Source organism: Manis javanica, chromosome 7, assembly GCF_040802235.1.
Source record: "Manis javanica isolate MJ-LG chromosome 7, MJ_LKY, whole genome shotgun sequence".
In the NCBI taxonomy this organism is placed as follows: Eukaryota; Metazoa; Chordata; class Mammalia; order Pholidota; family Manidae; genus Manis; species Manis javanica.
Window position 1 is genome coordinate 95,620,900 of NC_133162.1, and position 27,158 is coordinate 95,648,057.

Below are 27,158 nucleotides of genomic sequence, written 5' to 3' on the forward strand. Positions count from 1 at the left end.
GTAACTTTGCAACCAGGATGAGAGACAGACCCCCAGAGTGTAAATGAACCTACCTGAGTAAAGAATGCTGAGATCTGGTTGAACACAAGTCACTAAATACCCCTATTCTTAACACAAAACTTCAAAGGAATTATGAAACACCTGTATATATCATGCCTTATGCTGACCCCTACCCAAAGGCCCTATAAAACCCCAAAGCCTAAAACCCTTAAGTGCTCCTCTTCTCTGAGATTCCTTACACTCCCATCTGAGTATTGTTTTATAAAATAAACTTTCTTGTTACATAAATCTAAGGCACTTGTCTTTGAACTCTTCTCCATGATAAAGACAGGAACTCATGGAAACTGTTTTTGTAACTTTGTCACTTCATTCAGATTTCTAGTCTTAGCAGAATCCTTTTCCCTCTCCTTGTTTTATTGCAGACCAGTAGGGAAGTGGAAATTCTCAACATAATCTCACTCCACTCAGCCCTCTGGGGCTCCCCCAAATCCTAGGGTGGTAGGGATATAATTCCCACACCATGCAGATCAGGTGGACATTGGATGCCAGAGGACCCTGGCTTTAGGAGTTGGCAAGGGCCTTCCCCATCCTCCCTCTGTTATTCCTTGCTCTCTCCTGCCTGCACGGCTGCTAACATTTGCTTGTACTTTTCCTTGCTGGCACTTTTTCGACCTGATGGGAATTCTTTCAGAACTGATAATAATCAAGAGCCCTCCTTTCATCTAGTGTGCAGAGAGAGAGACCTCCCCAGATGCAGCTGCCCAGCAACAAAATCACTAGGAAAAAGATAGGAAACACAATAGAAAAATGGGCAAAAGACAAGAATAGGTGACTTACTCAAGCTGGAAACTTAAATCAGCATTAAAGTAATGGGGGAGATATAACATTTAACTCATGCAAATTGAAACAAGACAAACCCATAAAGATGGAAATACCAGAAAATCAGATCAGGAATAATGTGTGTAAAGTGGGAAACATGAGCAATGCTGGTGGGGCTCTAAACTGCTGGGACCGTTCTGGGAGCGATAAGCACCTTACAGCGTAAGTGTTCACATAAGCATGCAACCCAGCAATCCCACTTGCGAGTACATATCCCAAAACAGTCCCACAATTCCTTAAAAAAGATATGAATGAATATGTTTATCAAAATAAATATATGAAAGATGGTCTGGGAGGACATATCTTAAATACAACAGACTGGGTATCTCAGGGGAAAAGGGGAGTGTAAGTGGGAAGTGGAATATAAAGGGAAATAAAACAACAAAAGAGAGGCCTTTCATGGACCTAAGGAGATAATAGCCAGCCATGGACTGAAAGGTGTAACTAACTCAATTTGGGTACCTGGTATTTAAAAAATGGATGCTACCTTATTGATCCAAAGATCAAGGTATCTTCTTGTCACAAATTTATTTTATATATTTACCAATTCCCAAACTGATAGGAACCTTAGTGCTGTCCAGAACTTTCTTCATCATCTTAGCAATAGATACTTCTGCTCTAAGTTCTAGGTTCTGCCTTTGTTCCTCTGGGGGAAGACGGAACTTTATAATTTGGACTCTCCTTTAGAATGGTAACTATAACTTAGGTAAACATAAATATGATAATAAAAACATTTCCCCTAAGTGTACTTATTTAAATATCTTTAATTTTTTTTTTTTACAGCTTCACTGTTTTGATTGATGAAAGGTTTTGCTGAAATTATTTTCAGAAAGCCATAGCCTTCTTAAAGCCAGTTTAAAATAAAATGGGAAAGGGGGGGAAAAAAGATGGTGGAGCAGGAAGGTAATGCAGAAACCCCCTCCCATCACATACCAAGGGAGCAACTACAGCAAAAACGACTGACCCTGAAAATGACCTGAGACTGCAGGATAAACCACCTACACCAGGTGAAGAGAAGACCACACAGAAAAGGGTAAAGTGGCACAGCTACCATCAGTTGGGACCCCGGCCCTTCTTCATCCCAGCCCATAGACAGGAGGAAGAGGAATGGAGCAGCAGAGGGGAAGACATTCAGGAACTCTGCAAACCTGGCTCTGGAAATCTGCTCTGGAAACAAGGCAACATTGCATTCGATTCCGGTGATCAATAGGGCTGGACACCAGGGAGAGTTAGAGCACTCTGGGAGGTGGAGATTTCAGGCACTTGTGGAAGACGGGCATGCTCCACGGGTCCCACTGAGACCCAACACAAAGGCAGAAGTTTGAAGGATTTTCCACAGCAGGGTGCAAGAGGGGCAAGAGTTGGACAGAGTTCTCTCCACAGGAGAAAGGACAAGTGTATGAAATGTCGCCAGCCCTCCCTCGGCCCAAAAGTTCAGGGGGGCCTGAATGCTCTATTCCCCTTGCAGGTTGCTTAGCCTCAAGACGCTTCCATGCACACCCGCCTGCTGAGCCCAGGAGTTCAGACTTTGCCTCCTGGCAGAGAGAGGGAGGTTTTCCCAGCTTTCTAGGTCCGGTCTTGGCCCAACGAGGCAGACGTCTGTGGGAGTCATCTTCAAGCACTCCTTCCTCCTTGTGAGCAGTCCAACCTGGTGCTGCACATGCCTCTTGATGCTGCTTGAACACCCCACCCAACCTATTAGCCCAGCAGCTCTGCCATGGCTGCAGGGCAGGCAGAGGGCAGTCCTACCCACAACAATCCCCACATAAGTGCCCCTGCTCTGCTCACAAAGGGCCAACTGAGGCCAACTGCCTTCCACAGCAGACAAAGATAGACCACTACCAGCAAACAGACAGAAAGGCAGCCCTGCCCATAGCCCACCAACAGCAACTGGGGCTCCACTGCAAAGGAGAACCAGGCACTGGAGAGTAAAGAGCCTTCAGCTTCTGGGCATCATGGATGCCTTCTTCATTAAGTCCACTGCTCTCTAGACTAGGAAGCTTAGCAGATCCATCTAATAAAAAGAAACACAGAAACCTTGACAAAATAAGGAAGCAGAGGAAAATGTTCCAAACAGAAGGACAGAAAGAGGGCTAAGTGAAACAAAGACAACCAATCTTCTTGATAAAGATTTCAAAGTAACAATCATAAATATGCTCTCATCTGTGGAAAAGTATTGAAGATCTCAGGGAGGACTTCAAAAAACAGATACTAGAGCTAAACAAGAGCCACTCAGAGCTGAAGAATAAAATAACTGAAATGAAATATACAATGGAGGGCATGAAAAACAGATTGCTGAAAGCAGAGGAGACAATCAGTGAGATGGAAGTTAGAGAGAAGAACACAAAAAAGCTGAGGAACACAGAGAAAAAGGATATCTAGAAACAACATAACACTGAGAGAGCTGTGGGACAGCTCCATAATGGGCAATATTCACATGATAGAGGTACCAGAAGGAGAACAGAGAGACAAAGGGGTAGAAACTCTTTTTGAAGAAATGAAAGTTGCTGAAAATTTCCCCAGCCTGGGGAAGGAAATAGACACCCAGGTCCCAGAAGTTCAGAGAGCCCCTAACAAAACGAACCTTAGGAAGACAACACCAAGACATATAATTAAAATGACAAACGGTATTGAAAGCAGCCAGAGAGAGAAAAAAGATTACTTATAAGGAAATCCTCATCAGGTTATAAGCAGACTTCTCAGCAGAAACATTACAGGCAAGAAGGGAGTGGCATGAAATATTTAATGTACAGAAACAGAAGGCCCTTCAACTAAGAATCCTCTACCTAGAGAGATTATCATTCAAATTTGAAGGAGAGATTAAACATTTCCCAGATAAACAAAGGCTGAAGGAATTTACAACCACTCAACCAGCATAACAGGATATGTAAAAGGGACTTCTCTAGATGGAAATGTTCTTAAGCCTAAATACATTGTTTTTTTTTTTTGTACCATTAATCTACAGTTAAATGAACAACTTTACGGATACTAAACTGCCCCCACCCTGAAGTCCCCACCACATACCTGATTACAGTCACTGTCCATCAGCGTAGTAACATGCTATAGAATCACTACCTGCCTTCTCTGTGTTGTACAGCCCCCCCTGTGGCCCCCCACACATATGTCTGCTAATCGTAATTCCCCCTTTTCCCTCCCTTCCAACCCATCCTCTCCAGTCCATTTCCCATTGGTAACTATTAGACAATTCTTGGGTTCTCTGAGTCTGCTGCTGTTTTGTTCTTTCAGTTTTTTCTTTCTTCTAATACTCCACATACTTGTCTTTTTCTCCCTCGCATATCTCACTGAGCATAATACCCACTAGCTCAATCCATGTTGTTGCAAACAGTAGGATTTGTTTTATTATTATGGCTGAATAATATTCCATTATGTACATGTACCATATCTTCTTTATCCATTCATCTACTGAAGGACACTTAGGTTGCTTCCATTTCCCGGCTATTACAAATAGTGCTGCAATAAACATAGGGGTGCATATGTCTTTTTCAAACTGGGCTGCTGCATTCTTAGGGTAAATTCATAGGAGTGGAAATCCTGGGTCAAAGGGTATTTCTATTTTTAGTTTTTTGAGGAACCTCCATACTGCTTTCCACAATGGTTGAACTAATTTACATCCCACCAGCAGTGTAGGGGGGTTCTCCTTCCTCCACATCCTCACCAACATTTGTTGTTGTTTGCCTTTTGGATGGTGGCAATCCTTACTGGTGTGAGGTGATATCTCACTGTGGTTTTAACTTGTACTTCTCTGATGATTAGCAATGTGGAGCATCTTTTCATGTGCCTGTTGCCCATCTGAATTTCTTCTTTGGAGAACTGTCTGTTTAGATCCTCTGCCTATTTTTTAATTGGCTTATTTGCTTTTTGTTTGTTGAGGTGTGTGAGCTCTTTATATATTTTGAATGTCAATCCTTTATTGGGTATGTCATTTATGAATATATTCTCCCATACTGTAGGATGCCTTTTTTGTTCTATTGATGGTGTCCTTTGCTGTACAGAAGCTTTTCGGCTTGATATAGTCCCACTTGTTCATTTTTGCTTTTGTTTCCCTTGCATGGGGAGATATGTTCATGAAGAAGTTGCTCATGTTTATGTCCAAGGGATTTTTGCCTATGTTTTTTTCTAAGAGTTTTATGGTTTCATGACTTACATTCAGGTCTTTGATCCATTTTGAATTTACTTTTCTGTATGGGATTAGACAATGATCCAGTTTCCTTCTCTTACATGTACCTGTCCAGCTTTGCCAACACCAGCTGTTGAAGGGGCTGTCATTTCCCCATTGCACAACCATAGCTCCTTTATAATGTATTAATTGACCACATATTTCCAGGGTAATATCTGGACTCTCTAATCTGTTCCACTGGTCTGTGGGTCTGTTCTTGTGCCAGTACCAAATTGTCTTGATTACTGTGGCTTTGTAGTACAGCTTCAAGTTGGGAAGCGGGATCCCCCCTGCTTTATTCTTCTTTCTCAGTATTGCTTGGATATTCAGGATCTTTTGTGGTTCCATATGAATTTTAGAACTATTTGTTCCAGTTCGTTGAAGAATCCTGTTGGTATTTTGATAGGGATTGCACTGAATCTGTAGATTGCTTTAGGCAGGATGGCCATTTTGACAATATTAGTTCTTCCTAGCCAAGAGCATGGGATGAGTTGCCATTTGTTTGTGTCCTCTTTAATTTCTCTTAAGAGTGTCCTGTAGTTTTTAGGGTATAGGTCTTTTGCTTCCTTGTTTCGGTTTATTAGTAGGTACTTTATTCTTTTTGATACAATTGTGAATGGAATTGTTTTCCTGATTTCTCTCTCTGGTAGTTCATTGTTAGTGTACAAGAAAGCAACCGATTGCTGTGTATTAATTCTGTATCCTGCAACTTTACTGAATTCAGATATTAGCTCTAATAGTTTTGGAGTGGAGTCTTTGGGTATTTTATGTACAATATCATGTCATCTGCAAATAGTGACAGTTTGACTTCTTCTTTACCAATCTGGATGCCTTGTATTTCTTTGTTTTGTCTGATTGCCATGGCTAGGACCTCCAGTCCTATGTTGAATAACAGTGGGGAGAGTGGGCATCCCTGTCTTGTTCCCGATCTTAGGTGAAAAGCTTTCAGCTTTTCACTGTTAAGTATGATGTTGGCTGTGGGTTTGTCATATATGGCCTTTATTATGTTGAGGTACTTGCCCTCTATACCCATTTCATTGAGAGTTTTTATCATGAATGGATGTTGAATTTTGTTGAATGCTTTTTCAGCATGTATGGAGATGATCATGTGGTTTTTGCCCTTCTTTTTGTTAATGTGGTGGATGTTGATGGATTTCCAAGTGTTGTACCACCCTTGCATCCCTGAGATGAATCCCACTTGATCCTGATGTATGATCCTCTTGATGTATTTTTTAATTCAGTTTGCTAATATTTTGTTGAGTATTTTTGCATCTATGTTCATCAGGGATATTGGTCTGTGATTTTCTTTTTTGGTGGGGTCTGCCTGGTTTTGGTATTAGAGTGATGCTGGGTTCATAGAAGGATTTGGGAAGTATTCCTTCGTCTTCTATTTTTTGGAAAACTTTTAGGAGAATGGGGATTATGTCTTCTCTATATGTCTGATAAAATTCAGCGGTGAATCCATCTGGACCAGGGGATTTGTGCTTGGGTAGTTTTTTGATTACCAATTCATTTTGATGCCAGTAATTGGTCTGTTTAGATTTTCTGTTCCTTCCTTGGTCAGTTGTGGAAGGTTGTATTTTTTCTAGGAGGTTGTCCATTTCTTCTAGGTTTTCCAGCTTGTTCGTGTATAGGTTTTCATAGTATTCTCTAATAATTCTTTGTATTTCCTTGGAGTCCGTCATTATTTTTCCTTTCTCATTTCTGATTTTGTTTATGAGTACAGATTCTCTTTTTCTCTTAATAAGTCTGGCTAGGGTTTATCTATTTTGTTTATTTTCTCAAAGAACCAGCTCTTAGTTTCATTGATTTTTTCTATTGTTTTATTCTTCTCAATTTTATTTATTGCTTCTCTGATCTTTATTATGCCCCTCCTTCTGCTGACTCTGGGCCTCATTTGTTCTTCTTTTACTACTTTCAATAACTGTGACTTTAAACTATTCATTTGGGATTGTTCTTCCTTCTTTAATTAGGCCTGGATTGCAATATACTTTCCTCTTAGAACTGCCTTTGCTGCTTCCCACAGAAGTTGGGGCTTTATGCTGTTGTTGTTGTTTGTCTCCATATATTGCTTGATCTCTGTTTTAATTTGGTCATTGATCCATTGATTATTTAGGAGCATGTTGTGAAGCATCCATATGTTTGTGAGCCTTTCTATTTTCTTTGTATAACTTATTTCTAATTTTATACCTCTGTGGTCTGAGAAGTTGGCTGGTAGAATTTCCATCTTTTTGAATTTACTGAGGCTCTTTTTGTGGCCTGGTATGTGGTCTATTCTGGAAAATGTTTCATGTGCACTTGAGAAGAATGTGTATCCTGCTGCTTTTGGGTATAGAGTTCTGTAGATATCTGTTAGGCCCATATGTTCTAGTGTGTTGTTCAGTGCCTCGGTGTCCTTACTTATTTTTCTGTCTGAGTGAGTGGTATGTTGAAGTCTCCTATAATGAATGCACTGCATTCTATTTCCTCCTTTAATTCTGTTAGTATAGTTGGTGCTCCTGTGTTGGGTGCATATATATTTATAATGCTTATACCCTCTTGTTGGACTGCCACCTTTATCATTATGGAATGTTCTTCTTTATCTCTTGTTACTTTCTTTGTTTTGAAGTCTATTTTGTCTGATACAAGTACTGCAACACCTGCTTTTTCTCCCTATTGTTTGCATGAAATATCTTTCTCCATCCCTTCTCTTTTAGTCTGTGTATATCTTTGGGTTTGACGTGAGTCTCTTGTAAGAAGCATATAGATGGGTCTTGCTTTTTTATCCATTCTATTACTCTGTGTCTTTTGATTGGTACATTCAGTCCCATTACTTTTAGGGTGATTATCGATAGATATGTACTTATTGCATTGCAGGCTTTGGATTCATGCTTACCAAAGGTTCAAGGTTAGCTTCTTTACTATCTAACTGTCTAACTTAACTCTCTTATTAAGCTATTATAAACACAGTCTGATGACTCTTTATTTCTCTCCCTTCTTATTCTTCCTCCTCCATTCTTTATATGTTAGATGTTTTATTCTGTACTCTTTTGTGTTTCCTTTGACTGTTTTTCTGGATAGTTGATTTTACTTTTCGTCTTTAGTATTTGGTTGGTCTGCTTTGTTTGCTGTGATTTTATTTTCTCTGATGACATCTATTTAGCCATAGTGTTGGGGACTGCCTTTGTCTTCTCACATGTTTGTAGGCAGAATGGGAAAGCACCTTTCCCCATGTCTGAATGCAGCATGGGAAAGCACAAGCTTGAGAACAACCGGTGCAGTCCTTGGAAGTTATCTGTCCACAAAAACATATCTTGTCCTTGAAGACAAGCCAAGACTCCTCACTCTGAAAATAGGGAGACTTTGAAGATGTGTGGAAACACCGCCCCTGCTTCCGGCTATGCCCTTGCCCCACTTGCCAATGTGGCGGGAATGGAGAACAAAGAACATTCTGTTTACGCATTCCATGAGCAACTAACAGGAACCCTGCTGTAGCTCAGTTGGTAGAGCATAGGACTCTTAACCTCAGAGTCGTGAGTTTGAGCCGAACTGGAGCAGCTGAGGCAAGCAAGAGGGCTAGTGGCTGGAGATGCGAAGGAGTGTCAGCCCTCCCCATCTGCCCAGCTAGCTCAGTCGGTAGAGCATGAGATTCTTACTCTCAGAGTTGTGAGTTCAAGCCCAACTAGGAGCAGCAGACGGAAGCAGCAGGGCTGCTGGCTGGCGACACATGGGAGCGTCAGCCCTCCCAGTTATTTCTGTCTTTCTTTATTTTCTTCGCCCCTCTTCCGCACTTCAGGACCTGCTCGACTAGGCGCGGCTGGACCGCATCACCTTAGGAGTGCTTACCTCTAGATCCATCCCTTTAAAATACCCTGTAGAGGTGGTTTGTGGGAGGCAAATTCTCTCAACTTTGGTTGTCTGGAAATTGGTTAATCCCTCTTTTACATTTAAGTGATAATCATGCTGGATACAGTGTTCTTGGTTCAGGGCCCTTCTGTTTCATTGCATTATGTATATCATGCCATTCTGTTCTGGCCTGTAAGGTTTCTGTTGAAAAGTCTGATGATAGCCTAATGGGTTCTCCTTTGTAGGTGATCTTTTTCTCTTCTGGCTGCCTTTAATATTCTGTACTTGTTTTTGATCTTTGCCATTTTAATTATTTTATGCCTTAGTGTTGTTGTCCTTGGGTCCCTTTTATTGGGAGATCTGTGGGCTTCCATGGTCTGAGAGACTATTTCCTCCTCCTGTTTGGGGAAATTTTCAGCAATTATTTCTTCAAAGACACTTTCTATACCTTTTTCTCTCTCTTCTTCTTCTGGTACCCCTATAATGTGAATAGTGTTCCGTTTGGGTTGGTCGCACAATTCTCTTAATATTCTTTCATTCCTGGAGATCCTTTTATCTCTCTCTGCCTCAGCTTCTCTGTATTCCTGTTGTCTGATTGATATTCCATTAACAGTCTCTTGTACCTAGTCCAGTCTGCTCATAAGACCTTCTGTCAATTGTTTCATTTCTGTTTTCTCCCTCCAGACTTCATCTCTTAGCTCTTGCATATTTCTCTGCAGGTCCATTAGCATGGTTATGAATTTTATTTTGAATTCTTTTTCAGGAAGATTCGTTATATCTATCTCACTAGGCCCTCTCTCTGGGGTTGTCTGAGTGATTTTTGACTGGACCAGATTCTTCTGCCTTTTCATGGTGATAGAAGTGGTCGCAGGCACGTGGGCGCATGTTTCATCTGGGAGAACAAAGTCCCTTCCTGCCTGTTGGTTGCCTTGCCCTTTTCCACTGCCTGTGCCGTCTGCCCACACCCCGGCAGCACTCTGGGATAATCTCCTGAGCTGCCATGGGCGGGGCTGCCCTCGGAATAGCCTAGCACACTGCAGTACATCACACGCGTGCCAGGTGCGTTCTTCTGTGAGAACAGCACCCCTTTGTGCCTTCCGGACCTTGCTCCAGCTTTGGCTGCCTGTGCCGGTTACCTGCACACCTGGAGTCAGTCTCTGGGACAATCTCCTGAGCTGCCATGGGTGGGGCCATCCTTGGGCTATCCTAGAGCGCTGTTGGGGGGGTTGCAGCTATGCCAGGTGTGTTCTCCTGCAAGAACAGCGCCTCTTTGTGCCTTCCAGACCTTGCTCTGGCTTCCTCTGTCTGTCCCGGTTAGTTGCATGCTGGGAGGAGACTCTGTGTGGTTGCTGTGGGCAGGGCTGTTCCCTGGATGTGGCGGGTCTGCTGGTCTGCTTGCAGTGCCGGCCGGTGGGGAAATGAATGGCAGGCTGCTTATTGCCCTGAGGAGCTTTGGGGCTGCTTTACCCCACAGGGGGTGATGGGGTCCGAAGTTCCTCAAGATTCCCAGCCTACTGGGCTGAGTGTGCTGGGACAATTTTCTCCAGATGTTGAGTCTTTGTCCCTTTAAGACTTTTAAATAGTGCCCGCTTTTCTTTTGAAGCAGGGGAGACACCTGTAGGGACCTGCTCGCAGTCTCTGTCTCAGATTTTACTTTCCCGTTTCTCTAATATCCAGTACACCATGTAATGTGTGTCTGTGCTCCCGGTGCAGATTACTAGGGCTGGTTATTTAGGAGTCCTGTGATTCCACTCCCTCCCCACTCTGACCCCTTTCCTCCCGCCAGTGAGCTGGGGTGGAGTGTTCGGGTCCCGCCGGGTCACAGGTTTGTATCTTACTCCCTTTGTGAGATGCTGAGTTCTTGCAGGTGTAGATGTAGCCTGGCTGCTGTACTGTATCTTCTGGTCTCTTTTTTAGGAATAGTTGTATTTGCTGTATTTTCAAAAATATGTATGGGTTTTGGAGGAGATTTCTGCTGCACTACTCAAGCTGCCATCTTGAGCCCCTCCCAGCCTAAATAGTTTTCACCTGTTAAAATAAACCTACAGTAAAGGTAGTAGACCAACTGCTTACCAAGCAAATATGAAATTAGAACAAAACAAAAGTAATAAGACCAACTATGCACAAAATCAGTCAAAGGATACACAAAAAAATGCAGATAATGGCATCCAATACATAAAGTGTGGAGGTGGAAGAAGTGGTACTAAAAGAAGTAGCTTTAGGCTGTGTTTGAAATAGAGCAATAATCAACTTAATAGAGACTGTTATATAGTTAGGAAGCTATCCTTGAACCTATGGTAACCACAAACCCAAAGCCTATAATAAATACACAAAAAATTTTAAAAGAGAAATCCAATCAAAGCACTGAAGAAGACCATCAAATAACAAGAGAAAAGTATAAGAGAGGAAGAAAGGAACAGAGAGGAACTATAAAAACATGAAGACAACAATAAAATGGCAATAAGTACATATCCATTAATAATTACCTTAAAGGCAAATGGACTGAATACACCAATCAAAAGACAGAGTGGCAGAATGGATAAAGAAACAAGACCCATCAATGTGCTGTCTACAAGAGATTCATTTCAAAGCCAAAGACATACAGACTGAAAGAGAAGGGATGGAAATATATTATTTCACACAAATAATAGGGAGAGAACAGCAGGAGTAGCAGTACTTATATGAGAAAAAACAGACTTCAAAACAAAGAAAATGATAAAGAAGGACATTACATAATGATAAAGGGGTCAGTCCAACAAGAGGATGTAACCATTATAAATATCTATGCACCCAATATAGGAGCACCTACATATGTAAAACAAATACTAACAGAATTAACGGGGGAAATAGATTACAACACATTCACTGTAGGAGACTTTAACACACCACTCACATCAACAGACAGATAAACCAGACAGAAAATAAATAAGGAAACAGAGGCACTGAACAATACATTGTATCAGATGTACTTAACAGACATCTACAGAACACTTGACTCAAAAGCAGCAGATACATTCTTCTCAAGTGCACATGGACTCTTCTCCAGAACAGATCACATACTAGGCCACAAAAAGAGCCTCAGTAAATAAAAAAAGATGGAAATTGTATCAAGCAACCTCTCAGACTGCAATGGTATAAAATTAGAAATTATACAAAGAAAACAAAAAAGCCTACAAACACGTGAAGGCTAAACAACATGCTTCTAAATAATCACTGGGATCAATGACCAAATTAAAACAGCAATCAAGCAATACATGGAGACAAATGAAAACAAAAATACAACAGTCCAATGTTTGTGGGATACCACCAAGGCCATTCAGAGAGAGAAGTACATAACAATACAGGCCTACATCAAAAAACAAGAAAAATCCCAAATAAACAGTCTAAACTCACAAACTAGAAAACAAAGAACAAATGAAACCCAAAGTTAGTAGAAGGAGGGAAATAATGAAGATCAGGGAAGAAATAAATAAAATAGAGAATAAAACAACAGAAAAGTCTAACAAAACCAAGAGACCAGCTGGTTCTTTGAGAAAATAAACAGAACACCTACCTAGCCAGAGTTATCAAAAAAGAGAGAGAGGACACAAATAAACAAAATCAGAAATGATAAAGGAATAGTCACAAGAAATACCACATAAATACAAAGAATTAAGAGAGAATTCTATGAAAAGTTATGTGCCAACAAATTGGACAACCTAGAAGAAATGGATCAATTCCTAGAATAATACAACCTTCCAATACTGACCCAGGAAGAAACAGAAAATCTGAACAGACCAATTACTAGCAATGAAATTGAACTGGTAATCAAAAAACTCCCAACAAACAAAATCCAGAGCCAGATGGCTTCACTGATGAATTCTACCAAACATTTAAAGAAGAGCTAATACTCATCCTTCTTAAAGTATTCCAAAAAGCAGAGGAGGAGGGAATATTTCCAAACTTTTTCTATGAGGCCAGCATCACCCTAATACCAAAAGAAAACAAACTACAAAAATAGGAACTTTTAGACAAGTACCCCTGACGAACATAGATGCAAAAATCCCCAACAAAATATTAGCAAACACAATTCAAAAATACATTAAAAGGATCATCCATCACGACCAAGTAGGATTTATTCAAGGGATGCAAGGATGGCAAAATATCCCTAAGTCAATCTCATCATATACCACATGAACTAAAAGAAGGACAAAAATCACTTGATCATCTCCACAGACACTGAAAAAGCATTTGACAAAATTCAACATCCATTCATGATAAAAACTCTGAACAAAATGTGTACAGAGGGTACGTACATCAACATAATAAAGGCCATATGTGACAAATCCACAGCCAACATTATACTCAATGGCGAAAAGCTGAAACGTTTCCTCTAAGATCAGAAACAAGACAAGGATGTCCATTCTCACCACTTTTATTCAATATAGTACTGGAGGTCCTAGCCATGGCAATCACACAAGATAAAAAGATAAAAGGCAACCATATTGTTAAGGAGGAAGTTAAATTGTCACTATTTGCAGATGACATGATATACATAGAAAACCCTACATAGAAGACTCCACCAAAAAAACTATTAGAATAACTGAATTCAGCAAAACTGTAGGATACAAAATTAATAGAGAGCAATCTGTTACATTCCTACATACTAATAGTGGAGTAGCAGAAAGAGAAATCAGAAAAATATTTTCATTTACAACTGCATCAAAAAGAATACAATACCTAGGAATAAACCTAACAAAGGAGGTTGAAGACCTGTACTCTGAAACCTATAAAACATTCATGAGAGAAATTGAAGAAGACAGAAACAGATGGAAATCTATCCCATGCTTATGGACAGGAAAAATAATATTGTCAAAATGGCCACCTTGCCCAAAGCAATTTATAGATTCAGTGCAATCCCCATCAAAATACCAACAGTATTCTTTAATGCACTATAGCAAATGATCCTAATATTCATATGGAACCACAAAAGGCCCCAATGAACCAAAGCAGTTCTGAGAAAAAAGAACAAAGCTGAGAGTATTACTCCTAAGTTTAAGCTATACTACAAAGCTGCCGTAATCAAAACAGTATGGTACTACCACAAGAACAGACACATAGATCAAAGAAACAGAGAGCCCAGATATAAACCCACACATATATGGTTCATTAATATACAGTAATCATATACTATATATTATGCCATGCACATTCAATGGGGAAAAGACAGCCTCTTCAATAACTGGTGTTGGGAAAACTGGACAGCTACATGCAAGAGAATGAAATTGGATTACTGTCTAACTCCATACACAAAAGTAAACTAGAAATGGATCAAAGACTTGAATGTAAGACATGAAACCATAAAACTCTTAGAAGAAAACATAGGCAAAAATTTATTCCTGGACACGTCTCCTTGGGTAAGGGAAACAAAATAAATGAACATTGTGACTACATCAAACTAAAAAGCTTCTGTACAGAAAAGGACATCATCAGCAGAACAAAAAAGGCAACCTACAGTATGGGAGAATATATTCATAAGTGAGTTATCCAGTAAGGGGTTAACATCCAAAGTATATAAAGAGCTGTTATGCCCCAACAAAAAAAAAGCAAATACCCAATTAAAAAATGGATGGAGGACCTGAACAGACATTTCTCCAAAGAAGACACACAGATGGCCAACAGGTACATGAAAAGATGCTCCATGTCAATAATTATCAGAGAAATGAGAATCAAAACCACAGTGAGATACATCACACCAGTTAGAACAGCCAATATCCAAAAGACAAGAAACAACAAGTGTTGTCAAGGATGTGGAGAAATGGACCCTTTTATACTCCTGGTGAGACTGAATTGGTGTAGCTGCTGTGGAAAGCAGTATGGGGGTTCCTCAAAAATCTAAAAATAGGTATACCATTTGACTCAGCAATTCTACTTCTAAACAAATCAAAAATCGCTGATTCAAAAAGACATATGCACTCCTATGTTTACTGCCACATTATTTATAATTGCTAAGACACACAAGTATCCTAAGTGTCCATCATTAGATGAATGAATAAAGAAGATGTGGTATACATACACAATGGAATATTACACAGCCATAAATAAAAAAGAAAGTCTGCCATTTGCAACAATATGGATGGATCTAGAAGGTATTACACTCAGTGAAATAAGCAGGCAGAGAAAAACAAATACCATATGATTTCACTTATTTGTGGACTATAAAAACAAAGCAACACAGAAGCAACAATATAGCAGTGAACTCACAGACACTGAGAAATAACAAGTGGTTACCATGGAGGCGTGATTAGGATGGGTAGGTGGAGAGTGTGAGGGGGCTAGAGGGCACAAACATTCTCAGTCCTACTATATATTGGCCTTGGGGATAGTAGTACAGAATGAAGAATACGGTCAATGGTTCCATAAGATCTTTCTATGTTGACAGATAGTAACTGCACCAGTGGTAGTGAGGATTTAATATTATGGGTAACCGATGAACCACTCTGTTGTATACTTGAAACCAATAGAAGATTATATATCAACATACTTCAATAAAGAAATTTTAAAGAACTAAAAAAATATATTGGGAAAAAAGACCTCAATGACAATAGCACAAAACACATGAGGGATCAGGAAATAACAAAAATAGGAAATTATACAATTTATATTTGGGTAACTATACAACTTTAGTAGGAGCTAGAGGAAGTCATGCATAAAAAAACATATTGTATTTTTGGCTAAGAAGATAAATTTTTATAAATACATCAATTCTTTCCTCAAATTAATATACAGTTCAGGGCATTAAAAATAAAAATCCAAAGGATTTTGGACAGGGTGGAACTTAACAAAGTTACTCTAAAAATCATCTTAAAAAATTAATGAGCAAAAATAACAAAAACAGCTGAATAATGCTGGGCTGGCCTTACCACATATCATAATCAATTAAAAAAATCTAAAGTTATTAGAAGAGTGTTACAGTTCTAGTAACAGAAATCTCTAAGTAAAACAGAACAGAGAGCCCAAATGCAGAATCTAAAATCCATAATATTCTAAATTTTAATGTAAAACAAAGAAAGCATTCTAAGCTTATAGAGAATGGAAAAGACTTGTCATACAGAAAACCTTTTTAATCAATTTGATTTTCATCACTGTATCACCACCCACTCGTGATAAAGAGTATACAGGGAGTAAGTGTTCTTCTCTGGGCTTTAGGTCATCTTGTATCAATCTTAGAAGTTAACTCTTTTGTCTATATAAAGGATCATTATGGCTCATTATTGCCATTACCCCTTTTATCTTCTGCCTGCTCACTTTTGCAGACTTGTGGTTGATTCTAATCCTTTGGTAAAGTCTCTTTGTTTATTGAAACTAAGCTGTGGTGCCCAAAGGTGGTTCCCAGACCATATCTGCATTACATGGAACATGTCAGAAATGCAACTTCTCAGGCCTCACCCCTCACATACCAAATCAGAAAGTTTGAGGGGGGAGCCTAGCAATCTGTGTTTTAACACATCCTCTAGGTGATTCTGATACACACCCAAGTTTGAGAAATAATGATCTAAGCAAACATGTCGCATGACAGAAGTACCATCTGAACTTCGAAGACTTCAGAATGATATCAAGTTCCTACAGCAATTGCTGTCCTATTACTCATAAGACACTGAATGAGTTATTTGTATACCTTTCACCCCAACTAGACAGTAAATCTCTGGAGGAAGGAGCTGTCTTATTTGTATTATGGTCATAGTATACAACACAGTATCTTCTATACTGAAATGATCAATGTGTTCAATGCCAATCTTTCTGTAAATTTCTTTAAGACACTAAATATGTTCTTATTGTCTTAACTCTTTAGAAACTAGTTTACCCCCATGTTTCCTCTCATGTTATTTAATATGGTGTTGAATTACAAACAGGCTTATAATAACATGGTTACGATACAGTGACATACAAACTGGTAGAATTTTAGTACAGAAAAGCATTGCTAAGTACCGTTCATAAAATATGAACTCTTATTAAATTAAATGAAAAGTTGTACTAAATTGTTAAAAACACAAAAATTGGAATTTTTGCAAAACAGGGAGATTTTTCAAGACAAATTCTTTTCAGTCTTTCTGTTTTAAAGTATATTTACCTGAGGTGTGGCTCTGTGGTCAATTAGATTCTCAGTAAGAGATAAAAGCAAGGCATCCAATTCATCTGCAGCATCCTATGGAAGATAAAATATATACAGTTGTTAAATGAGCCATTAGCTATCACATTGATTTTTTTTCCCATGTCCCCTCAATTGATGATTCTAACCCAGGCCTAGCTGTATTAAACTTTAACAAACAGGAACATGCAGGAATCAGTTATGGTGACTACCCTTCTGCTTGGAGGAGAGCCCAGACTACAATCAGAACTTGAATAAGTTATGGTATTATGTAAATTCATAAACCTTGTTTTTTTAAATTTTTCATTAAGGTATGATTGATATACACTCTTATGAAGGTTTCACATGAAAAAACAATGTGGTTACGACATTTACCCATATTATGAAGTCCCCACCCATACCCCAATGCAGTCACTGTCCAGCAGTGTAGTAAGATGCCACAGATCCACTATGTGCCTTCTCTGTGCTACATTGTTCTCCCCATGATCCCCCACACCATGTGTACTAAACATAATACCCCTCAATCCCCTTCTCCCTCCCTCCCCACCGGCCTTCCCACACTCCTCCCCTTTGGTAACCACTAATTCCTTCTTGGAGTCTCTGAGTCTGCTGGCATTTTGTTCCTTCAGTTTTTCTTCATTGTTATACTCCACAAATGAGGGAAATGATTTGGCATTTGTCTTTCTCTGCCTGGTTTATTTCACTGAGTATAATGTCCTCCAGCTCAATCCATGTTGTTGCAAATGGTAGGATTTGTTTCTTTCTTATGGCTGAAGAGTATTCCACTGTGTATATGTACCACATCTTCTTTATCCACTCATCTACTGATGGACACTTAGGTTGCTTCCATATCTTGGCTATTATAAAAAGTGCTGCAAAAAAAATAGGGGTACATATGTCTTTTTGAATCTGAGAACTTATATTCTTAGGGTTAAATTCCAAGGAGTGGGATTCCTGGGTCAAATGGTATTTCTATTTTTAGTTTTTTGAGGAACCTCCATATTGCTTTCCACAATGGTTGAACTAGCTTGCACTCCCACCAGCAGTGTAGGAGGGTTCCCCTTTCTCGACATTCTCCCCAGCATTTGTTGTTCTTAGTCTTTTTGATGGTGGTGATCCTTACTGGTGTGAGGTGATATCTCATTGTGGTTTTAATTTGCATTTCCCTGATGATTAGTGATGTGGAGCATCTTTTCATGCGTCTGTTGGCCATATGAATTTCTTCTTTGGAGAACTGTCTCTTCATATCCTCTGCCCATTTTTTAATCAGGTTATTTGCTTTTTGGGTGTTGAGGCATGTAAGTTCTTTATATATTTTGGATGTTAACCCCTTGTCAGATAGTTATTTACAAATATATTCTCCCATACTGTAGGATGCATTTTTGTTTTCCTTTGCTGTACAAAAACTTTTTAGTTTGATGTTGAAACCTTGAGTTCATTTTTGCTTTTGTTTCCCTTTGTCAAGGAGATGCGTTCAGGAAGAAGTTGCTCATGCTTATATTCAGGAGATGTTTGCCTATGTTGTCTTCTAAGAGTTTTATAGTTTCATGACTTACATTCTAGTCTTTGATTCATTTTGAGTTTACTTTTGTGTATGGGGTTAAACAATAATCCAGTTTCATTCTCTTGCATGTAGCTGTCCAGTTTTGCCAACACCAGCTGTTGAAGAGGCTGTCATTTGCCCATTGTATGTCCATGACTCCTTTATCATATATTAATTGACCATATATGGTTGGGTTTATATCAGGGCTCTCTAGTCTGTTCCGTTGGTCTATGGATCTGTTCTTGTGCCAGTACCAAATTGTCTTGATTACTGTGGCTTTGTAGTAGAGCTTGAAGTCCAGGAGCGTAGTTCCCCTTGCTTTATTCTTCCTTCTCAGGAGTACTTTCGCTTTTCGAGGTCTTTTGTGGTTCCATATGAATTTTAGGATGATTTTCTCTAGTTCGTTGAAGAATGCTGTTGGTATTTTGATAGGAATTGCATTGAATCTATAGATTGCTTTAGGCAGGATGGCCATGTTGACAATATTAATTCTTCCTATCCATGAGCATGGGATCTTTTTCCTTTTATTGATATCTTCTTTAATTTCTCTCATGAGTGTCTTGTAGTTTTCAGAGTATAGGTCTTTCATTTCCTTGGTTAGTTTTATTCCTAGGTATTTTACTCTTTTTGATGCAATTGTGAATGGAATTATTTTCCTGATTTCTCTTTCTGCTAGTTCATTGTTAATGTATAGGAATGTTACAGATTTCTGTGTATTAATTTTGTATCATGCAACTTTGCTGAATTCAGATATTAGATCTAGTAGTTTTGGAGTGGGTTCTTTAGGGTTTTTTATGTACAATATCATGTCATATGCAAACAGGGACAGTTTAACTTCTTCATTACCAACCTGGATGCCTTTTATTTCTGTGTGTTGTCTGATTGCTGTGGCTAGGACCTCCAGTACTATGTTGAATAGAAGTGGGGAAAGTGGGCATCCTTGTCTTGTTCCTGATCTTAAAGGAAAAGCTTTCAGCTTCTCGCTGTTAAGTATGATGTTGGCTGTGGGTTTGTCATATATGGCCTTTATTATGTAGAGGTACTTGCCCTCTATGCCCATTTTGTTGAGTTTTTATCATGAATGGATGTTGAATTTTGTCAAATGCTTTTTCAGCATCTATGGAGATGATTATGTGGTTTTGTCCTTCTTTTTGTTGATGTCATAAACCTCTTCTTTTTGGTGAGACAAAATGAAAGAAGTGGGTAACGTTAAGATTGTTCTGGCTCATAGCTTGTCCACTAGAGGAGAGGGAAGATTCAGCACAGGAGAGAGTAAAGGAGATGTCTAAATTCCAAAGGTGTCTTTATCCAGATGTGTGGGTGCTTCACTGTTTATAAAAGAGCACATTATGACCTTACCCTCAATAATGTTAATCAACACTTTTAATTTAATTAGTATTTGAAACACCTCATACAAAATGCAGTTCTGGACTACAGAGAGCAGGGAAAGTTTGTGGGGGTAGAAAGAATTTAAAAAGAATAAAAGATAAATTCTAATCTGGAAATATGAGAAATAAGTATCTAGGGTGTAGTACACAATAAAAGGATAACAAAGAGGCCTTTTATTTCTATTATTCTTTTTTATCCATCTGCCATCAGACTACAGTGAATCTCCTGTTCCTGCTTCAACATTCAACTTTATTTTAGTCACATAGATGAAAAAACTGTTCTCTCTCTTCTCCCATCACCATCTTCCCATCTTCCTCCTATCCTTACCCTCCCACCCTACAGCCTGGATACATGCCCCAAAACAGCATGTATATACCTCTACCACAATGTATTAAAATGCTTCCTCCCAGTGGATTATGAGCAGTTTGAAAGAAGAGGCCGTATTTCATTCTTTTTTGAGTTTTCAAAGCCTACCATTCTGTCTGGTACATATTATATAAGCAATAAATCTTGGAACTAAATGTCCTTCTCTGTTGAAAAAAATCTCAGATACTTAACAATTTTCAGTGATCAAAGAAGTCAATATATCATTTTAGATTTTAATTAGTAGAAAGGACACTCCTGATTGAAGGTCCTTTTAGGTTGGGTTTTTTTTTTACCCAAAAGTCTGAAAAATACACAGTTAAATATAAACTACACAGTATTTGGGTAGTGGAAACACAGGTAGGTGATTTATAGTATTTTTCTTTTTATGAACTATTTGGTAAATTTCCACAATAAATGTGCTTATGTAATAAAAGAGCTACATGGCAAATGTTCATTTGAAGGATAATTTTTCATTTAACCTTCAAATTAAAACATTCACTGGGCAATGGACTGGGTTACTATGACTTCTAAACTAGTAAGGGTGGGGCAAACACATACAGGAAAGACCAGATTGCAATGAACTGATTATACTGCAAGACAACAATAGGTTGTTTCAGAAAGTTTGTTTCAATCAGTCAATATTTACTTAGTGCCTACTATGTGCCATGTACTACTACATGAGACACTAGGGAAGCATAGCCAGCATCCAAAAAAAAAAACAAAACACAAAGACTATCTAAAAACAAAAATACCAACAAGTAACACAAAACTGGAGCAGAAGCCCTGAAACACTCTTGTGAAGGATCCGACTATGGGGTCCTTCCTAGAGAACTGAGGTCAAAGCTTTTCTCATAGCCTGAGTTCTTGTGTCAATTAGAAATTACCAGACATCCATGGTGATACTACAGGACTCAACTCAGCATGGTCTTCGGAGAAACTTTAAAAAGTAAAAGTATTGTTACCTTCAGAACAGAACTATTTTCTGTAGGTGTGGTACACATCAAAGCAAGAAGATCTGAGAGGGGCATATCGTTCTCATTTAATACAGCACTGCGAAGAGAGAGAAATGCATGTCACAGATGAAGTACATAAGCACAGGCCCAGTTTTCAAAGAAAGGGCAGGAAAGAACAAATTATTGAAGGGGAAGAAGAAAATAGTTTGTGAGGAGTGTGACGGCAGAGTTCACTCACATGCCTTTGTGAAACCCCTCTACATGCACCACGTAACAGTCTTCTAATCCAGAGGCCACCTTTCACAGATGGATTAAAATGGTTGATTACTATACTTCCCTCCTAAATCTCACTGACAGGATAGAAAAGATTTATCTTGAAAAGAAAGACAGATAAACAAAAGAGAGATTAGCAGATTTGTTTTTAAAAGTTGTTATCAAATACATGAATGGGAAAGTTCAGTGGAACAGAAATCATAAGAGTATCTGAGAGCAAAACAGTCATGAAACCATATGGAGAAGCCACCATATAAGCCATAATGGCCAAAGAGCTCTGTAGCAGAAGGTGGAAATGACATCAAGAGTGCTCCAAATTGTACAACACAACTAGCTAGGTGAGAGGATGCCAGACAATCTGTGATCTGTAGGCCTGGGGTTAATGACAAGTATGTCTAACCCCAGATAAGAAAAACAATAGGAGCAGTCACAGATGGCTTCAACACCAGAGTAAAGAGAAAAAAATTCATCCACCAAGATAACACATCCAGCAAGAAATCCTAGTCTTCTCCAAAACAACCAAAAATGTGCAAGCAATAGGAGCAGTTCCTGCCCAATTCTACAAGGATTGAGATAAAACATGAAGCAAATCCTAGATTGGAAAAGTCAGATATAGTTAAGTGGAAGCTAGGACTGCTGCGCCCATAGTTCTGGGGCAAATAGAGACAAAAAGACAAAAAATTAGGAAAAATTATGAGCAAAAGAGAAGTGAGCAAGATATTTCAACTAATGGATACCAGATATTCGAAAAGGTAATGGCTTCCAATTTTCCAGAACTGAAAAAAGACATAGGTCTTCATTTGAAAGACCACACTGAATAACAGTAATAAAAAAATAAACCGATTCTTAGACATACAGATGTGAAAATGCAGAACCCCCAAAATGAACAGTAAAACCTAGGTTACCAGAGAGAAAAATAATTCTGTGCTTCAGAAAGAAGAAACAGCTCTAGAGGTAGAAGGTAGAAGAGCGCCTGCTAGATGTTGAGGGGGTAAAGAAGGACTGTGCTGAGGGTGCAAATGGCTATGGCATCTCTTTCAAGGGTCATGACATTTTACGGTATTAGGTAGTGGTAACTTTGTCAATGTCCTAAAACTTTGTCAATGTACTAAAAAGCATGGAATTTGTACTTTTGAAGAGTAAATTTTATGATATAGGAATTACAACTCAATAAGAAAAAAGAAAAGAACCCTAACTGAACTATAGCATATTGTGAAGATGTGGTAAAGCTTAATATTTGGTACACAGACATGTGTTACATAATCTCCATTGTTTTCTCCATGCATGAGACATTTCATTTTTAAAAACGGGATATAATAATTTTTAAAAAGAGTGGTATCACATGGGGAAAAAATAGTTTAGCAGAAAAGGAAAATATCCAAAAACAGAACTATGCTTAAATAAGAACAGCATATTTTAAAGGATGAATTTCAAATCCTGGGGAGGGGAAATAAATTATTCAAAACATCAACATTAATTTAGAAAAATAAATCTGGAAGTAAGTTGGAGTATATTCTAGAGTCTTTCCAGCTTCAAAAGTTAGTGAAATTGGGCAGTTGTATCTCAATCCTCATGGCAAAAAAAAAAAATTTATGAGGTTGTTATTCTAAAAGGCTCTAATAATAACAGTATTAAAAACGTAGGTCAGTTGATTTATGGGTATTAACTAAAAGGTTAAATTGTAATTCCAGTTTTACTCTGTAATCACCAATTACTACATACTGAGTACTAACTGTCAAGTATTCTATACAAAACATGCCATATGCTGAAGTGCTATGTTGATTAGATTACCTGGAACTGAATGGAATTAATCAGAAAACTCTTCACTGAAAAAGTTTGAATAATGGGAAACAGCATTCATTCATTCAACACTTACAGCATGGAGTTAGCACAGAACATTAGACGCAGTGATCAACAGAATAAATTGGCATAAAGCAGGGGATAAAAGCCTGGTAAGACAAATAAACATAGTAATTCTCATTAAAGGAAAAAGAGGAAGAAAGTACCTGGAAAGACCAGTAAAGAAATTTGTTCAAATAATGTGAGAGCCCATAGTTAAGAAAGTTGGTAATAACAAGATCACCGTGATGACAGTATGTTACTGAAATTAACTACCAGGCCCAGGAGAAATAATAGACATCCTCACCAGGCATCCTGTCAGATTAAAAATATCTTTAAAGGTTGCTTCTGCCCTGCAGTTTGAATCAGTTGAAGAAGAACAAAAATGTAGAGAGACTGATTAGGAGTGTCTCCAAATAATCTACACTAGGCACTAAACAGTTCTGCAATGATAGGAGAGTGAATCCAAGCCATTTTTCAAAGAGATATCCTAAAATCATGTGGTGATTGGTTGGGGAGGTAGGAAAAAAGATTAAAAAAAAAAAGTTAAGAGGAAAAGAACCTCCATCTAATTCAATCTGCCCAGAACTATACCTGTTTGGTGTAGCATCCTGAATACTGGCATTTTTATTACTTAATATGCTATCTTCTCTTGCAACCTAAGAAAATAAATTTTTAAAAAAACCATTAAAGTCTTTGTTGAGGATACTAAAGCAACAAGAGATTTACATTTCTTTCCAGTAAAAATAGAAACATCAGTTTGCTTCAGTTACAAAAAGAGGTAATCATTATCTTACCTATGGAAATATCAGTACTGCACCCAAATCTTGTCCAATATCCAAATTAATAATCTATTTTTTTACTTCCGTATATTAGTATACCAATTTACATGCATTATTAGACATTATTAAGACACCACGGTGTGTTAGACAATATACACAGAATCACACAGAAAACAAATTCAATTTCAGATTTTTAAAAATTTACATGGTAAAAAGAAACAGATGTGAAGTCATTTGGTTTTTTATTTTTCCCTCAACATAAGGAATATTTTAGAAGAGAATTCTAAAAAATTTTCTGAATAGGTCAGTTCTTCCCCCAGCTTTATTGAGGTACCATTTACATACAGTAAAATGCACATATTTTTAATGTATGGTTCAGTGAACTTTGAAAAATATATACAGGTACATACTCAATAATACATTGAACATATTTAACATTTCTACTGCTTCCCAAACATTCACTTGAGGCTTCCAATGCAATCCCATTAAGAACCTTTACACATGGCAAACAATGATCTTTACTTTCTATACTTTCATGTAAATGGAATCTTAATAGCTATCTTTTGTGTTTACCTCTTCAGAGCAGCATGCTATTTCTTGAGACTCACCCATGGTTCTGCATGTATCACTAATTTATTCCTTTGCATGTGCTGAATAGCATTTCACTGTATAGATACAGCACACAGTATCTGTTTACCTGTTGGTGGGCATTTGGGTTGTTTCTAGTTTTTAGTGTCTATACATAAAGTAGCTAATAACATTTGTGTACTAATATCTGTATGAACTGTATCTTCATTTCTCTTGGGTCAATACCTACGAGTGGAACTCTTGGTCATATGGTAAATGTATGTTTAATATATTGACAAACTCTTTTCTAAAGTGCTTATAAATTTTATATTCACACCAGCAACATGCACTACAGGAGTTCCATCACTGCCGACACAGGGATGGTCAGCTTTTTATTTTAGCTATTTCAGTGTCTGTTGAATTATGATGTTCACTGTAGATTTTTTTCATAGATGCCCTTATCAGGCTGAAGAAGTTCCATCCTATTCCTAGTTTTCTGTGAGCTTTTACCATGGATTCCCGGGCTAAATTCTGTGAAATGCCTTTTCCACATGAATTGACACAACTAAAAAAATTTTAATATGGTGAGCTAACTGGTCTTTGAATGATAAACCAGCATCTTTCCTGAGATAAACTACCTGGTCATGATGTACTCTCCTTTTTATGTATTGTTGTGTATGATTTGCTTATATTTTGTTAAGGACTTTGAGTCTGTTCAAGAGGGGTATTAGTCTATAGTCTCTTTTCTTGTAACATCTTCTGGTTTGGGTACTGGAGTAATACTAGTCACAGACAATGAGTTAGAAAGTGCTCCCTCCCCTTCTATCTTCTGGAAGAGTTTGTGTGAAGTGTTGTTATTTCTTCCTTAAATGTTGCAGTGGATTGCAACAATGAAAGCAACTGGTTGTGGATTTTTCTTTGTGAGAAAGTTATAACTATAAAACAAAATCTCTTTAATTTAGTATTTCTCTTTTCATCAAAATAATTCAAGTATTTCTCTTTTCATCAAAAACCTAACTGAAATGTAAGGTAATGACAACTATTAGCACCACTGCTCCTCAGGATGTTCCTTCAACATCGGGGGTTTAATGAATGCTTATGTGCCAGGCATTCTTCCATGTCCTTTACATACATTACCTTATTTCATCCTTTTAACTCATCTTAAGGTAGGTGTGACCATTATCCTTTTTTTCAAACATAATTAAACTGAGGCTCAGAGAAGTTAAATAACTTGCCAAGACACAAACTACTACAAGTAGGTAGTAGATTATAAATTGGATTCAAACTCAAGCTGTCTTGATTCCAGAGCCTGTATTGCCATATTTTAGACTTCTTTCGGTATGTAAATATTATGTTTTATGCCTATATATAAAAAGCATGAATATTACTCCTCAAGTCCTCTTGGTTCTCTCCCAGGCTTGTGCCTGGGGTCAGGATGGGTAAAGTGCATCTTTTCAACAACAGGATATTCTGAAATCCTAGTTGCCAACATGAATGATGAGACGGGCTCCTGTCCTGGCTTTGGGATAGAGGATAAGTCTGAAAGTTTGGGAGAGCCAAGGAACTGATTTGAGAGCATGGATGCCACGAACTTCATGAGGGCTGCTCCCTACCCAGTGCATCCTTCATGATGTCAAAACTCTTTCATTCTGTCACTATCACTCTTGTTGCTAAAAAAAAAATCACCATTTTGCCAAACTGGGGAGATTGGTGATAGGGATTATCAATCACCATTGATAAGAAAGACCTAACATAGACTTCACATTGATAGGAATCTAAAATTACTAGATATTCTAGCTATAAAAGTGAAGATTAGAAACACTGTTATAGGAATTTGACTTAAAAAACATTTCTTATACCCTAGAGCATCTTTACTCTTACTTTTTATCCAGTGACTATGACTCTTAATCAGCTTGCATTTAGAGTTAGGAAGACATTTTACCATCTTGAGAACTGTTTCTTGGGACTACTCTCTCATCACTAGCTGGTCACTCTTGTTTGACATTCATGTAGTTTATTCATATATTTCATTTGTTCTTCAGGGTCTTTCGCCTCTAGCCCACGCTCTTTGTCCTTCAACAGGAAGCTTACCTTGTGCACTGCTTCTACTTGAGCCTTCAAAATGTTACTTTTCAAGTCAGGAGGAACTCTCCTGGCATTTAGTCCTGGGCTCTCAATGGCATTGTTAAGACATTTCTCAGTCAACTTCACCACCTCCTCCTAGACATTGAAAACACAGTGTAAGAAACTCTAACAGGCTATAGTTACATGGACATAGGAGAAGGACTGATTGAAGTTCATAGTCAGATGGCCAGAAATCGTGTATAAAGGCTCAATAGTCAACTCCTACATGTACATGCTTGGGATTATATTATATAGCCACAAACAGGTCACTCTCAGCTTAGACTTATGAAAGTGATAGAACAAAGCACAAATA

At 38.3% G+C, this 27,158-nt stretch overlaps 1 protein-coding gene across 3 annotated transcripts in view; it reads right to left on the minus strand.

Moving 5' to 3' along the window:
• The window catches only part of EPB41L5 (erythrocyte membrane protein band 4.1 like 5), a 229,699-nt gene that overhangs the window by 11,288 nt on the left and 191,253 nt on the right, over positions 1-27,158 (minus strand). For 2 of the 3 annotated variants that reach the window (XM_037001033.2, XM_037001032.2), the window contains exons 19-22: positions 26,813-26,941; positions 23,967-24,031; positions 21,270-21,357; positions 16,992-17,066 (exon numbers count right to left, since the gene is read on the minus strand). In XM_037001033.2, coding sequence (XP_036856928.1) covers positions 16,992-17,066; positions 21,270-21,357; positions 23,967-24,031; positions 26,813-26,941 — 357 coding nt within the window. The remainder of the gene's footprint in view (positions 1-16,991; positions 17,067-21,269; positions 21,358-23,966; positions 24,032-26,812; positions 26,942-27,158) is intronic. The other variant, XM_037001034.2, reaches the window with a different exon arrangement.